Source organism: Furipterus horrens, unplaced genomic scaffold, assembly GCF_987537825.1.
Source record: "Furipterus horrens unplaced genomic scaffold, mFurHor1.1.pri manual_scaffold_1, whole genome shotgun sequence".
In the NCBI taxonomy this organism is placed as follows: Eukaryota; Metazoa; Chordata; class Mammalia; order Chiroptera; family Furipteridae; genus Furipterus; species Furipterus horrens.
The window spans coordinates 190246439-190259428 of NW_028327171.1; the positions used below are offsets into that span (position 1 = coordinate 190246439).

The 12990-nt window shown below is 46.0% G+C and overlaps 1 protein-coding gene across 1 annotated transcript in view; it reads left to right on the top strand.

Moving 5' to 3' along the window:
* LOC150022480 (aldehyde oxidase 2) overlaps positions 1-12990 on the top strand; it is a 74045-nt gene that overhangs the window by 13236 nt on the left and 47819 nt on the right. Inside the window, exons 8-13 of the mRNA XM_090282376.1 lie at positions 289-369; positions 2158-2302; positions 3733-3825; positions 8577-8728; positions 10208-10301; positions 12174-12283. Coding sequence (XP_090138502.1) covers positions 289-369; positions 2158-2302; positions 3733-3825; positions 8577-8728; positions 10208-10301; positions 12174-12283 — 675 coding nt within the window. The remainder of the gene's footprint in view (positions 1-288; positions 370-2157; positions 2303-3732; positions 3826-8576; positions 8729-10207; positions 10302-12173; positions 12284-12990) is intronic.

A 12990-nucleotide genomic window follows, 5' to 3' on the forward strand; every position in this document is an offset into this window, starting at 1 on the left:
GATAGTGGTTTGAATTACAAACATATAACCTCTAATAGTTTTCCATAGACTCTATTGGTGTTCCATGGGGTATTGTTTGAAGCTTCTCATAGAATAGTTTTTTCTTCATTCTCCTATTAGTGGCAATAAAATTTTTACTTAAAACAATTTGGTTTGAACTATTTCCCTCTACAAGGACAGTAGGAGAGTTCTTACTATGTTCATTTTGCCTAATTAATGTAAATAATTGTGATGTTGTTTCCAGTTGAGCTGGGCTGATAGGGCCATCTTCTTCTGCCCTTTATCTAGGTTTCCACAGAGCTATTTACAAAAGACGAGTTCCAGCCCTTGGACCCTACCCAGGAGCTCATATTTCCCCCAGAACTCTTGGTAAGATGAATTGGGTGTTTTACGTGCTTGTTAAAATGTCACTGGCTGTAAACTCAGTTTCTAAAACCAGCCTTTCCTTCCTGTGTTGTGGAAATGTTTGACCAGATGAACAGCTTGTCCCTGCTCAGCTCATCAAGGCCTGGCTGATGCCCTAGACATGTTCCCCAAGACCTCAGCTGAGGCTGTTTATTAAAATGACATCGTTCTTACTTTCATCACTGTCATCTAGAACGTGTCCTTGTTGACTGTTCCAAGCCACACAGCTTTGCTCAACTTCTAACTTGGTCTTTCTGGCTGCTCCAGTGTATTAACCCTAAGGAGGACTTCCAGCCACACGCCCCACCCCACCCCCCATTCCTCACCCTTCACGCTATCAGCATCTCTATCTTTCCTCTCATCATCCATTGGTCCTTTCTACAAAAGACCTAATTCTGAAAGGGTTCTGATGTGTTTATTCACGCATTTAACAAATATTTATTCATTCAGCCACGCACCAGGGGCTGCTCTAGGTACTGAATATACAGCAGGGAATAAAACTATACCAAGACCTCAAGGAGTTTGTGATCTGGCGGGAGAGACAGACAGTAAGCAAGATGAGGGAGATACAGTGTGTGAGCAAGTGAGGAGGAGAAAATAAAACAGAAAAGAGGGATAGGATGCAAGGGGTTGCAATTTTAAATATCCAGCGAGAGAAGACTTCTCTGAGAAGGTAACATTTGAAGAAAGTACTAAAGGAAGCAAGGGAGTCAGACACAAAGATATGTGGGGAAGAGCAAGCCAGGCAGTGTGACACAGCAAGTGTAAATGTGGGAACGGTGGGAGAATGTCCCTCTGATCAAGGGACAGAGCAGGGCCCAGCCTGGCGGGGGGTTGAGGGGACAGACCTTACCGAACTTCTGACTTGTACTCTGTGTGCCATGAGAAGCTATCAGAGAGGCTGAACAGAGAAGGCGTATGCTCCTATTGACACTGTAATGGGATCTGAGGTCTTGCTGGCTGCTGGGATGGGAGTAGCTTGTGGAGGGCCAGGGAAGAAGCAGAGAGCCCAGTCACAGCACTGATGCCATCCTAAGAGATGGTGGTGCTGGACCAGGCTGCCGCTGTGCAGGTGGTGAGGAGCAAGTGGAGCCTGCATGGATTTTGGAAGAAGAGCCAACAAGATTTGCTGATGGATGTGATGCGGGAGAGAGAGAGAGAGAGAGAAGGGTCAAGGCTGACTTGGAGCTTTCGGCAGCTGGAAAGTAGCCATATACAGAGAGGGAGACCTCCCAAGGAGCAGGATGTTTTTCCTTTTGGGGGATTCTTTTGGGGGGCTTGGAAGGGGATGAAATATGAGGATCTTGGTTTTGAACATATTAAACTTGAGATACTTTTTACACATCTAAGAGCAGACATTGAGTCTTCATTCAGATAAATGAGTTTGGATTTTAGAGGCAAAGTCCAGGCTGAATATATTAACTTAAGGGCATTAGTATAATCATGATTTTTAAGGCCATGATACTAAATTATGCTAAATTAATCTATACTTAAGTGTCAGTGACAGGTGCCAGTTCATATTTTCACTTGTCTGCAAAGAGCTACACATAAACAAGTCTTAAGCTACAGCCGTTAAGTATCTAATTATAGAAATTCAGGCATTAGCCAGTGGGTGTAGTGAGTACCTATTTGGTCAAGTGGACCCCAGGACTCCTGAAATCTCTTTAAAGGAACATACCTCCACCTGGGATCTTGCCTAACCCAGGAAGATGGGTGTGTACATGTGCCCACACAGTTGTCATTTGCATTTAGAGAATGGCAGGGAACCCAGAAAAAAGAACCCTGATCTTTCATGGAGAGAGGGTTACCTGGATCTCCCCTGGGACCATCAAGGATCTTCTGGAGCTGAAAGTGAAATACCCTGAAGCCCCCCTCATCCTAGGCAACACCTCACTGGGTGAGTGATTACAATGGCTCTCGCGCTACCATTAATGCCAAGCTGTACTTACACTCCCCTACTCTGCTTGCACATCTACAAACACTGCTTTTTTTTTTAAAGAGTATTTTATTTACTTATTTATTTTTAGAGATAAGGAAGAAAGGGAAGGAGAGAAACATCTATGTGTGAGAGAAACATAGATTGGTTGCCTCTCGCATGCCCTCAACTGAGGACCTGGCCTGCAACCCAGGAATGTGCCCTGACTGGGAATTGAACCAGCAACCTTTTGGTTAGCAGGCCAGAGCTGAAACCACTGAGCCACACCAGCCAGGGCCAAACACTGCTTTTTAAGGATAAAATCTCATCCTTTATAATAAAAATGTTATAATATATTATTAAATATACTATTATGTTATATATTAATAATAATTGCATGTAATTATATATAAATTATACATATATGAATTTTATATTATAACAATAATATAAAAAGTATAACACAAACATTATTATATTATATTATATTATATTACATTATATTATGTTATAATGGTCTCCAATGTTGAAGACCCTAGGAGTATACATGGTAACCCTTTGAGGTGAGGGCGGAAAGGGGTTTTTTCTTTTTTAATCATTTACTTTATCTTGTTCTTTTTTATATTGTTTTTGCTAAACAGTGAGTAGCTATAACAGAATTTTATACACTATATGTGGGTATATTAACAATGCACACCCAGTTATCACCCACACCCAGCTTAAGAACGAGAACTTGACCAAGAACCATGAATGGCCTATGGGCTCTCCCAAACCACATCCCCTTTCCTTACCTTCCTTTCTCTTCCTCTCAGAGGTACTCATTAGCCTGCATGTGGCACTGGTCAGTCTCTTCTTTGTTTGGACAGTTTTACTGCATATATTTGAATCCCTAAGCAATTTATTATTTAGTTTCTGTATTTCTGAACTTCACATAAATAGATTGACATGGTATTATTCTCCTGCAGTCTGCTTTGTTCATTGAAAATTCCTGAGCTGAGATTCACCCACATTGTTGCATGTAACTGTGCTAGATTTCATGGTATGACTATGGCACAGTTGACTCTTCCCTTCTATTGTTGAAGGACATGGAGTGTTTTCCAAGTTTGGGCTATTACAGATATTCTAATATATGTCTCCTGGTGCCCACATTCAAGAGTTTTCTAAGAATCTCTCATCCATTTTACCTCCTATTTTTATATATGTGCATTGGATGTATAAATAAATACACTGGGAGTGTATGTACTATAAATTTATTTGGCTGGGTGTATAGCCACTGCTTTCATATCTACATATGTTTATTTATTATTAATTTTTAAATTAGTATCTGAACATTTTTATGAAAAATTTCTAATGCCAAAAAAAGGGCATTTTCTCTTTCCTAACTCTGTCTAAAATATATATTTACTTTTCAGGACCTGCAGTGAAATCTCAAGGACATTTTCACCCAATTCTCCTCTCTCCTACTAGGATTTCTGAGCTGAGTATTGTGTCTACAACAAGTGAGGGTGAGTCGCTGGTGTCCTTGTAAAATATCAATGAACCAGTCCCTGCACTAAACTTCCACCTGCCCAATAGTGTGGAAACGCCTCAGACACTTGTCTGGCCTATCTCCAGCTCTTCATCATTTTTCTGATGTGATGTACATCCCACCATGAGACTTTACTATCAGAACCTTTGCACAGAAAATGAGGTATTCAGATGATATCATTCAAGACCTTGTAGTCACCTGCAGGGTTCCTGCCTGTTAAATGCCATGGTGACCTAGAGACAATAAATTTACTGTGTCACTTTGATGGGAAGACAGCAAGGGAGAATGGGTGATACCCATCAGTTGGTTGAATGGTCAATTCCAGGGACCAAAAATATTTGCAGGGGGAAAATAGGAGAAATATTGTCTGGCACTCAAACTTGGGAACAATGGCAAGAGGTCAAGTGGGACAAAGACCTGCCTGGACAAGCACGCCAGTCACAACATCTTTAAGAGCCCACTGTGTGCAGATATCATCAAGCAAGGTGGCTGGCACTCACAAACTAGGAAGGAAACATGCAAGACTTTGCCTTCAAGATGCATGGATATTCTTTGACAAAAGGAACTTTATTTTACTCCTTTCCGCATCCCCCAGAGGTTCTAGTATATAAATACACACATATGAGTATTGTACATGTATGTAAGTGCTCAGTCAATGACTTCATGGGGAAAAAAAAATGAATGTGTTGGTGAGGAACTTGAATTTGGGATGCAGTGGAAATAGTAACTTCCTGAACTTAGACAACAAGGGAGATTGACCGAACTGAAAACAAGCCACCATGTATTTGTGGGGGTCAGTGGTGGACAGTGGAGGGGACCTGCCTTGGCTCTATCACTGCTATCCAGGGGTCTAGTTTCGTGGCCTCTAAACATCACCAGCCAAACTTAGCTTATGCTGCAGACCAGCAAGCCTGCACTTCCCTAGCCTCACCCCACCCATTTGCAAGGAGAGTACCCTTCCTGGTTTGTTTTTTTTTTTTAATTTTTTTATTTTGGTTTTTCAATTACAGTTGTCCCCTTTTCCCCCAATTTCTCTCCCCCACCCAACCCACCCCCTCTCCCACAATCATATCCCTCCCCGTTGTCCATGTCCATGAGTCTTTCATATCCCTTCCTGGTTTTGCTCAGCACCATGACTTTCCAGCTTCAGCCTTGGGACAATTCAGGCAGCACACCTGAATGTCACTCAGAAAATGAAGGGAATGCACTTAGATTTACCTGAAATCTTGGTGTTGACAGCAAGGAGACAGAGGGAACCCAAGTTTGACACCCTAAAGTTATTTAGGGAGATATTGATTTTAGGCTGTTTATTAAGAAACCAGACTCAGAAGCAAACTTTGATCCTCCCCTCTTTCCTGCCCAAGAGATTCAGACAGAGAAACCTGCATCAGGAAGGAGATCTTAGGATGTTGCCTTAGCCTAATTTGAATTAAGTATGGTAAATAGAGGGCTTCAGACCGGCTTGTTAGCTAGATAATCCCTGGGCCCCATTTTCTTTCCGAGTCACCTAGTAAGAACTTCCCTGCCATGTGTGTTCTGCTCTTCCTCAACCACCTGGAAATTGTCCATTCTTGCTTCTGAAACCAAAAACCCCCTTTTCTTTCTCTTTTCTCCTTTGTCCAGAACGTGTTATATACCCGATGTTGCCTCACCGTCTGGAATTTTCATGCTTTGTGAATTCCCCATATGCATGTATTAATCAATCTCTGTTAATTTAATTATCCCAGCCTAGAAGAACTTAGAAAATGAAAGGAAAAGTATTTTTTTTTAGCCCCCACAGAGGAGAGGAAGGGAAAATAGTGCAATGGATGGACTGGGCATTTAGACAACTAGTGTAAGCAGAAGGTGCAGATGGAAAGCCCTTCCTCTAATCTCTGCCTCAGGCAACACTTAGTTCACGTTTTTCAAACTTCTCTTTAGCACCACAACCCTGACCTCAAACAAATCTTAAATGAAATAGTAAATGAAAATAAGCTGCTCTTTTGAAAAAGAGCGATAGGCTTTTGAGCATCCCCCTGGCCCTGAGCCCCCTCTACCTGCCGCTGAGAGCGTTCTTTAGGGCACAATTCACAATCCTCAATGTAACTCCAGTCCCTCATTTTATAGATGAGGAAGCCCAGAGGCAGAGGGTACTGGCCCAAGGTCTCTGACCTGGCTGCAGGCCAGGTCACCAAGCCACACACCTCCCACTTCCAAATCGGAGCTCCTTTATTGCTGCCATTCTCTGTCCCCAAAGCCCACCCCAAGGCCTGTATAGTTGGCTATTTGAACTGACTGCTCAGTTTGCATTTTGCAGGCAAAGTAGGGCCAGATTCTGATACCTGGGGGGGGGGGGGGGGGCCTATGATTTTCTCAGAACGTCTTAAAATTAAAGTGTGAGTGCCCTCTAGTGGCCGCCAGGAATATTTCCCAGGCTTCTCAAACTTCCCAAGGCCCAGAGAGTGAAAAGGACACTGACTGGTGGGGCAGGGATCCTCTGGAGCCAGAGGTGCCCCCAACCTCACCAGCACCCCCACCCTAAAAATAAATTTATGAAACGGCATATGTTCGTTTAAATTTTGCAAGCTAGTCTATATCACGTGCATGTTTAGCTTACTATACATTTTCCCCTTCAAAATCTTTAGTATAATAGGTGCTCCAGAAAATCACTGCATCTTTATCCCGTAGACCCATGAACTCTGAGAAGCATGGGGTTGAAACATAACCCACATTCTGAGAATCACACCTGTTAAAGCTCTTTTCAACTCCACTGAAATACAAGCTAGGTTTTGTAACCAAAGATGAAATAAAATATGAATGGAATTACAGTAAAGAGAATTTTCTCAGTATAGCACAAAGTGAGGGGGTCACGTGAGCAATGGAAATGGCCACACCAATGCCTCAGTGGATTGTCTGGCCTTCACCTGAGTTTGAAATCTGTACTTGTGAGGATTCCGGCAATAGAGCAGACAGCTGGCATTGTTCTCTCCCATAGGGCTGGCCTGCCCTTTTCTACTTATGTCAAATAACAGACGGTCTTGCTGGTCTGTGTGATGCTTCTGACCTAAAAAGAGAATAACAGTCTTTTTGTTTCTGGTTTCTTCCCTACTAAGACCCTGGAAAGGAGGAATTGTATGGAGCAAGCTTGATTCTCCCAGCTCTCCTGAGGGGAAAGATAAGGCCAGGACTTTTGCAGAAGTTAAAGACCAAGCTCCAATGAAAGGAAGCAACAGACCACAGATGAAGGGCCTGAAACTGAAACAGAAACAGGGCGAGGACCCTAGTTGGAGACATTCCAGGGAGGAGGAGAAATTCAGTTGCTTTTCAGCAAGGTTTGCTCAGCAGAAGGATAATAAAAAGCAGCTAGTGGTTTCCATAGCTGAGATTATTAAAGCTGCAGGGGGGTTGGGCAGGTATGTTGGCAGAGGTGAGGAAAGTATTATGCCAGTACATTTTTAATGTTGACTCAAAATAAAGCTATGTGGGGGAGTGAAATATTTTCAAAGATTAATCTTCAAGAGAAAAATCAAAGTCCAGCCCGCAATCTGCAGTTAGAACCCAGCCCCGCAAGTGATCAAATCAGACTCTATGTGTTAGTCATTCATTCTGAAAACCCCAGGGAAGTGAAGGATTAATTTTTTTAATGACTGAGTAGACTTTATTTCAGAAATGGAAGAAAGGTTTTACATTAAAAAATCATTTCATTCATCACATTAACATAGTAAAAGAGAAAAATCTTGTGATCGCCTAAATAGATGGGAATAACATTTAATAAAAATTTAACACCCATTTAGAATACATGAGTAAATTCAGAGCAAACTAGGAATATAAAGAAACATTCTGAACCTGATAGTGGGTGAAGGATTAATTTTAAATGACTGACTAAGCCATCTCCTGATGGTTTAGGTGACTTCTTCACTCTCAGAGATTAATTGAAACACTTTACATCCCTGCTATAGAGAACCCCCAAACCAGTGCTAATACCTCGACAATAATCACCAGTATGGCTGCAATGGTTGTTAAAATTTTTAATTACTTCCTTGCCAGGTAGCAAATAGCACTGCTCCAACCTTCCTAGCTACTCTCCCATTGGTGCTGCTTCCCTGGCCCCTTCATGGGGAACCCCCAATACCACCACACCCAACAACACCCACCGTAATACCTGGGGAAGCTCCTAGCATGGGTTGTGTTCATTTCGATTGGCCGGAGCCCCTCATGCAAATGATGGTTGAAGATTTTGAGTACCAAGAGTAGCTGTAGGGTACACACCAGCAATCAAAGCATTACTGATTTTAGACAATGACCTAGGCAATTGAAACACCTTTGCCATTATTTTAGTGACATCAGTTTATCCCCCTTAATTGCAAAACATCTTTGCACAGCTTCAGTGTGCTCAGTCAGGAGGAGGTCATGGAAAATTCTAGTAGGGTCAGCTACCTGCTAGCTGTGACTGTCATTCCTTCTCTCTAGCTTCTATTCCCCTGCATTTGTTCAAACCAGAATGGAGACCAGACCAGCAATCCCAACCCTGGGTGCATTGGAGAACCACCTTTGAAAAAGCCCCAGGCCCAGAGATTCTGCTTCACTTGATCTAGGAAGGGGGCATCTGGGCTGTGTTTGAGACTCCGGCAATTCTCTGTGCTGCCAGGCTGGAGAGCCACTGTGCTAGATAAACACTAAGACCCTGGTGTCATGATCATAAGTCAGCTCCTCCTTCCACGCCATCTACAAAAACAATTTGTTTTCCAGGACTGACTATAGGTGCAGGCTGCAGTCTGGCCCAGGTGAAGGACATCTTGGCTGAGAGGGTTTCCGAGCTCCCAGAGGAGAAAACCCAGACCTACAAAGCCCTCCTGAAGCACCTGAAGAGCCTGGCGGGCCAGCAGATCCGGAACATGGCAGTACGTTCTCCAGTGCCTCCATTAGGCACATGGCACCTGGCTCACAATCTCACTGCAATGTTGAAATAGGCATTGGCAGGCTCCATATGCAAAAGGGTCTCAGCAGAGTGAAATGACGGACACGATAAGTACTTAATATTTAACAAGCATTATTGAATAACATACTTAAAGGAGAGTTCTAAGCGAAGTTTAACAGCCAATAGCACTGTAGGTGGGAAAAGGACTTCATGGTTGTACTTATTTTATAATAAGACTGTCAAAGAACCTAACTTTGTCTAAGGCTGCATTAACAGAAGTATAGCACCTAAAATAAGGAGGGTAGCCGCCTCTGGTCCAGAATGTTTAGACCACAGCTGCAACATAATGCTCAGATCTAGGAAACAGTTTAAAATCTGGTTATTTTTGATATCAGGAGAAAGCAGAAGAAACATGGTTAGGTTTTCAAAATATACACACTCCCTCTCCTACATACCCCACATGATGTATTAGAAATCCTTGGGCTATAAGGCTTGGGGGAGGACATGTCTCCTTTGATAAAAGCTCTTCAAGTGGTTTCCAAATGTTCTCTCCCCCTTCAAGAACTCTGACTGACAGCCTGGAGCCTGGCAAGGAGAGGAAGCAGGAGAGGGAAGGGCTGGAAACCACATCAGAAAGAGGAATGGTGGGGTGGGGACAGATGGATTTATTTCATATGATCAAAAGGGTAGAAGCACATCCAATGGATGAGAGTCCAGGGAGGCAGATTTCAGCTCAGTGGAAACAAAAACTTCAAAATCAAGCTGTCCACAGAGAATGGGGATCCCTGCCCCACAATGTTACAGCCCAAACCACAGCAACCCAGGTGGTCATTGTGGATTCCATCAATATTCGGGGAGGAGGGTATGAGTTGAATGGCCCGTCATTGCCCTCCCAAGTTCTGAGATACGGTAGCCTCAGCTCTATCCCAGTGGAGTCTTCCAAAAAGAGGGAAAGGGCACCCACACACACATATACACTGTAAATGGTCCAGGTGGGTGCCCAGAACCCTGACATGGTCCATGTGAAGTCTGCACTGTGACCACAGCTGAGTTGGCCACTGAGCCTTACTGCTTGGGTTTGAATCCCAGTCCTGGCCCTTTCTAGCTAGAAGACCTTGGTCAACTTTCACAATGTCTCTGTGCCCCATGTCTCCATCTATAGAACGGGGCAATGGCATCAATCTCAACTGGGTTGCTGGGAGGTGAGTAAACACGTGTGAAAAGGTCGACAGTAGGTGGAACACACCAAAAGTTATGCGAGTGTTAGTGACCATCAGTCCCTCTCAATCCAAAGTAGCCAGTGGGAGGGGGCCGTCCGGGACAGACTGAACTCGCAGACACTGTGAACTGGGTCTCCTCTGCAACGGAGACCCAAGCCTCCTCTGGCTCTTCATAAGCAGGTGCCTGTGGGGCAGAGGGTTTGAGGGGTAGAATGACCCAGGCTGTAACTCTCTCTCCTCAGTCCTTAGGGGGACACATCATAAGTCGGCATTGGTATTCGGATCTGAATCCAATCCTGGCTGTGGGCAACGCTACCCTCAATTTGATATCAAAAGGTAAGCTACCTCAGAACACTCCGAACAGCACCTAAAGGTTTCTTGTCTTTTTCTAAGGATTCTCTTCAAGTCAGAGCCCATGTCTCTGGCTCTCAATGCACCATGGGAGGCTCAGGCCCCTGCACGAAGGTGCATTGATGCAAAGGAGGGGGGCTAGTGCTTCCTTCTGGCACTACTCCATGTTCACACAGCACCCACCCTGGACCACATGTCAGCCAGAGGTGGGGTACCAGGCGGAGACAAAGGCTCCCTCCTCTTCATGCACCCCGCCCGCAGCCCCCAACTGCTGTGTGAGAAGACACAAGTCTGCTGAGGATACACTGCAGACCCCTCGGCCCTCTGGGGGCAGGAGGAAGGCGATGAGTAATTTTACACAATGGCTAAGCAGGACATTCCCGTCGGCGCTGCTCCATGCTGAGCTGCCCTTGTCTCACTGGAAGTGCTCAGCCTGCACGCTCGCTGCCTCTGGCCGCTCCAAGGGTGCGGACGCCCCCTTTAATGGGCACTAACTGTGAGCCGGGCTGTGCTGCACACTTTACACACAGCACGTGCCAGTCATCCAACCACCCAGCTGAGGGCACCGGCGGAGGCACATGGGATGGGAACCCAGCCTGACCAATTGCCACACGGGTGTGCTTGCCTCTTGTCCATTAGGTTGCCCCCCAAGGCCTCTAAATCCCCCTCCCCATTACTTCTCCCCTCTTTCACGCACACCCATCCCATACCCACTGCTGCTGTCCATCCCACTCAGCCCGCCCATTACTTATGCCTGGGCTGACTCGGGCCCTGGCACTGGGGTGCACGGCCTGACTACGTGGACTTCAGGGGGGGTGCTACCAGGAATTCTATCCCGGGCATCGCAAACCTTCCAAAGGGTTTGTTGGCCAACACCATCCCATCCCTGATTGGAGGGAACTCAGAGAGTCGGGAGAGACTGGGTGGCAGAGGAAAAGCTCTCCTGTCCCGATTCAGCTTTGCATGGGACCCACCCAGGAGGGAGGGGAGGAAAGGCCTCACCCCAGACCACCCGTCAGCCATGTTGCCAAGTCCTCCAGCCTATGGTCCAGGATGACCCCAGCTGACCCCCAAAGACCAGGAGAGAAGAAGCCCAGGCTCTGGGGCATCAGACTAGGAAGAACGCCTCCTACACTATCGGTAGGAGTAGTAAGGGTAATGAAAATGTTCTTCTGCTGGGCCGTTGGTTGTCAGCCCAGGCATAAGGTCTCTGTTCTCCCAGCTCTGCCTAAGCTCCTGCACCCTGAGTGCAGCCCAGCTCCAGTGAGGCCAGGACGTGACCTGGCTGACCAGCAGCAGGGCGGGCCAGCCCAGGTCAGCTGGGAATCCTGTGGTCTCCTCACGGAACAAACCACCTTTAAAGCCAGAGGGGACTGCTCGGACTTCTCAGTGATAACAATGCGGCTGAAAGATTGTGTGCCTCCCTCCCTTTCCCTTAAAGGTGTAGGGAGCTGGCTGGAGGAGCCAAAAGGAGCAGAAAAACAAAAAGCAAACCCCATGGTTTGTTAATAGTGGGAACAAACCCTGTCTCACTAAGTTATGCCTTTACGTCGATCACAGAACTGAAGGAGTTAGGTTTAGTTAAACAGCCTCTGCCAAAAGGTGGAAACCCACCCAGGCCTGGCAGGTTCACCTAGGTGCTACAGCACATGTGCTGATAAGAATAAATGTCATGAAGCTGCCACCGCCCCTCCCTGTGGCGGAGACAGGAGTCTTGACTATCACACTCTCAGACCTCGGCATCCCTTCGTACTGAGGAAAGTGAGCTTTTCTTCTTTGCTGCTGACATTTAAAAGTGCAGAATAAATCTCGCATTCTTCGTTGCCACTGTGCAGAAATGTCGTTTTTCTCCAACAGAAGGTACACGGCAGATTCCTCTAAACGAACACTTTCTTGCTGGGGTGGCAAGTGCAGACCTTAAGCCAGAGGAGGTTTTGCAATCTGTGCATATCCCTCACTCTCACAAGGTAAGAATGCCCCTGGTCCCTCTTGAGGGTTGTTTCGCCCTTCCCACCCCTGAGTCCAGTCATCTTACAACTTTGAAAACAGAGAGAAGGAAAATAACTCTGCCCTGAGAGTAATAACTTCCTGTTCACGGCTACTGGCACAGCCCCAGGGGCCTCCCACGCCCTGGAGCAAGCAGCCCCAGGGTGTGGATTTAGGGTGTTGTTTCAGCGGTGGGGTGGGGCCTCTGAGGGCCTGCGGTCAGCCATGCTTCCTTGTGTTCACAGGATCCCTGGGGTTGGTGTGGCCACCCCCACCCCCTCCCCTAGCTATGAAGAAGGCCCTCTGCCCTCACTCTCTGTTCCCTGTGCCTGTCTCCAAAACTGTACCTGAATCCAAGAGATCAGTCTTCCCATAGAGAGGCAATGCAACACACATACACACACACACACACACACACACACACACACACACACACGTATACACACACACCCAAAGACAGGTATCAGCTGGGTTATGCAGGACATCTTATATTAAGTCATGCTTTCAGCCATGTGTGATCGTCACTTATATTTCCTGGGGAATGAAAACTTTGAGCTGTGTTCCCAGTCAAGTGTGCATGTGTGTAAAGGCCCCAGGCAGAAAAACGGGCAGGCTCAAACACAGCACCCATGGTGTCCACCCCGCTGCAAACACACCTGAGATACGGGCCGTCCCCATCTACTCTGTG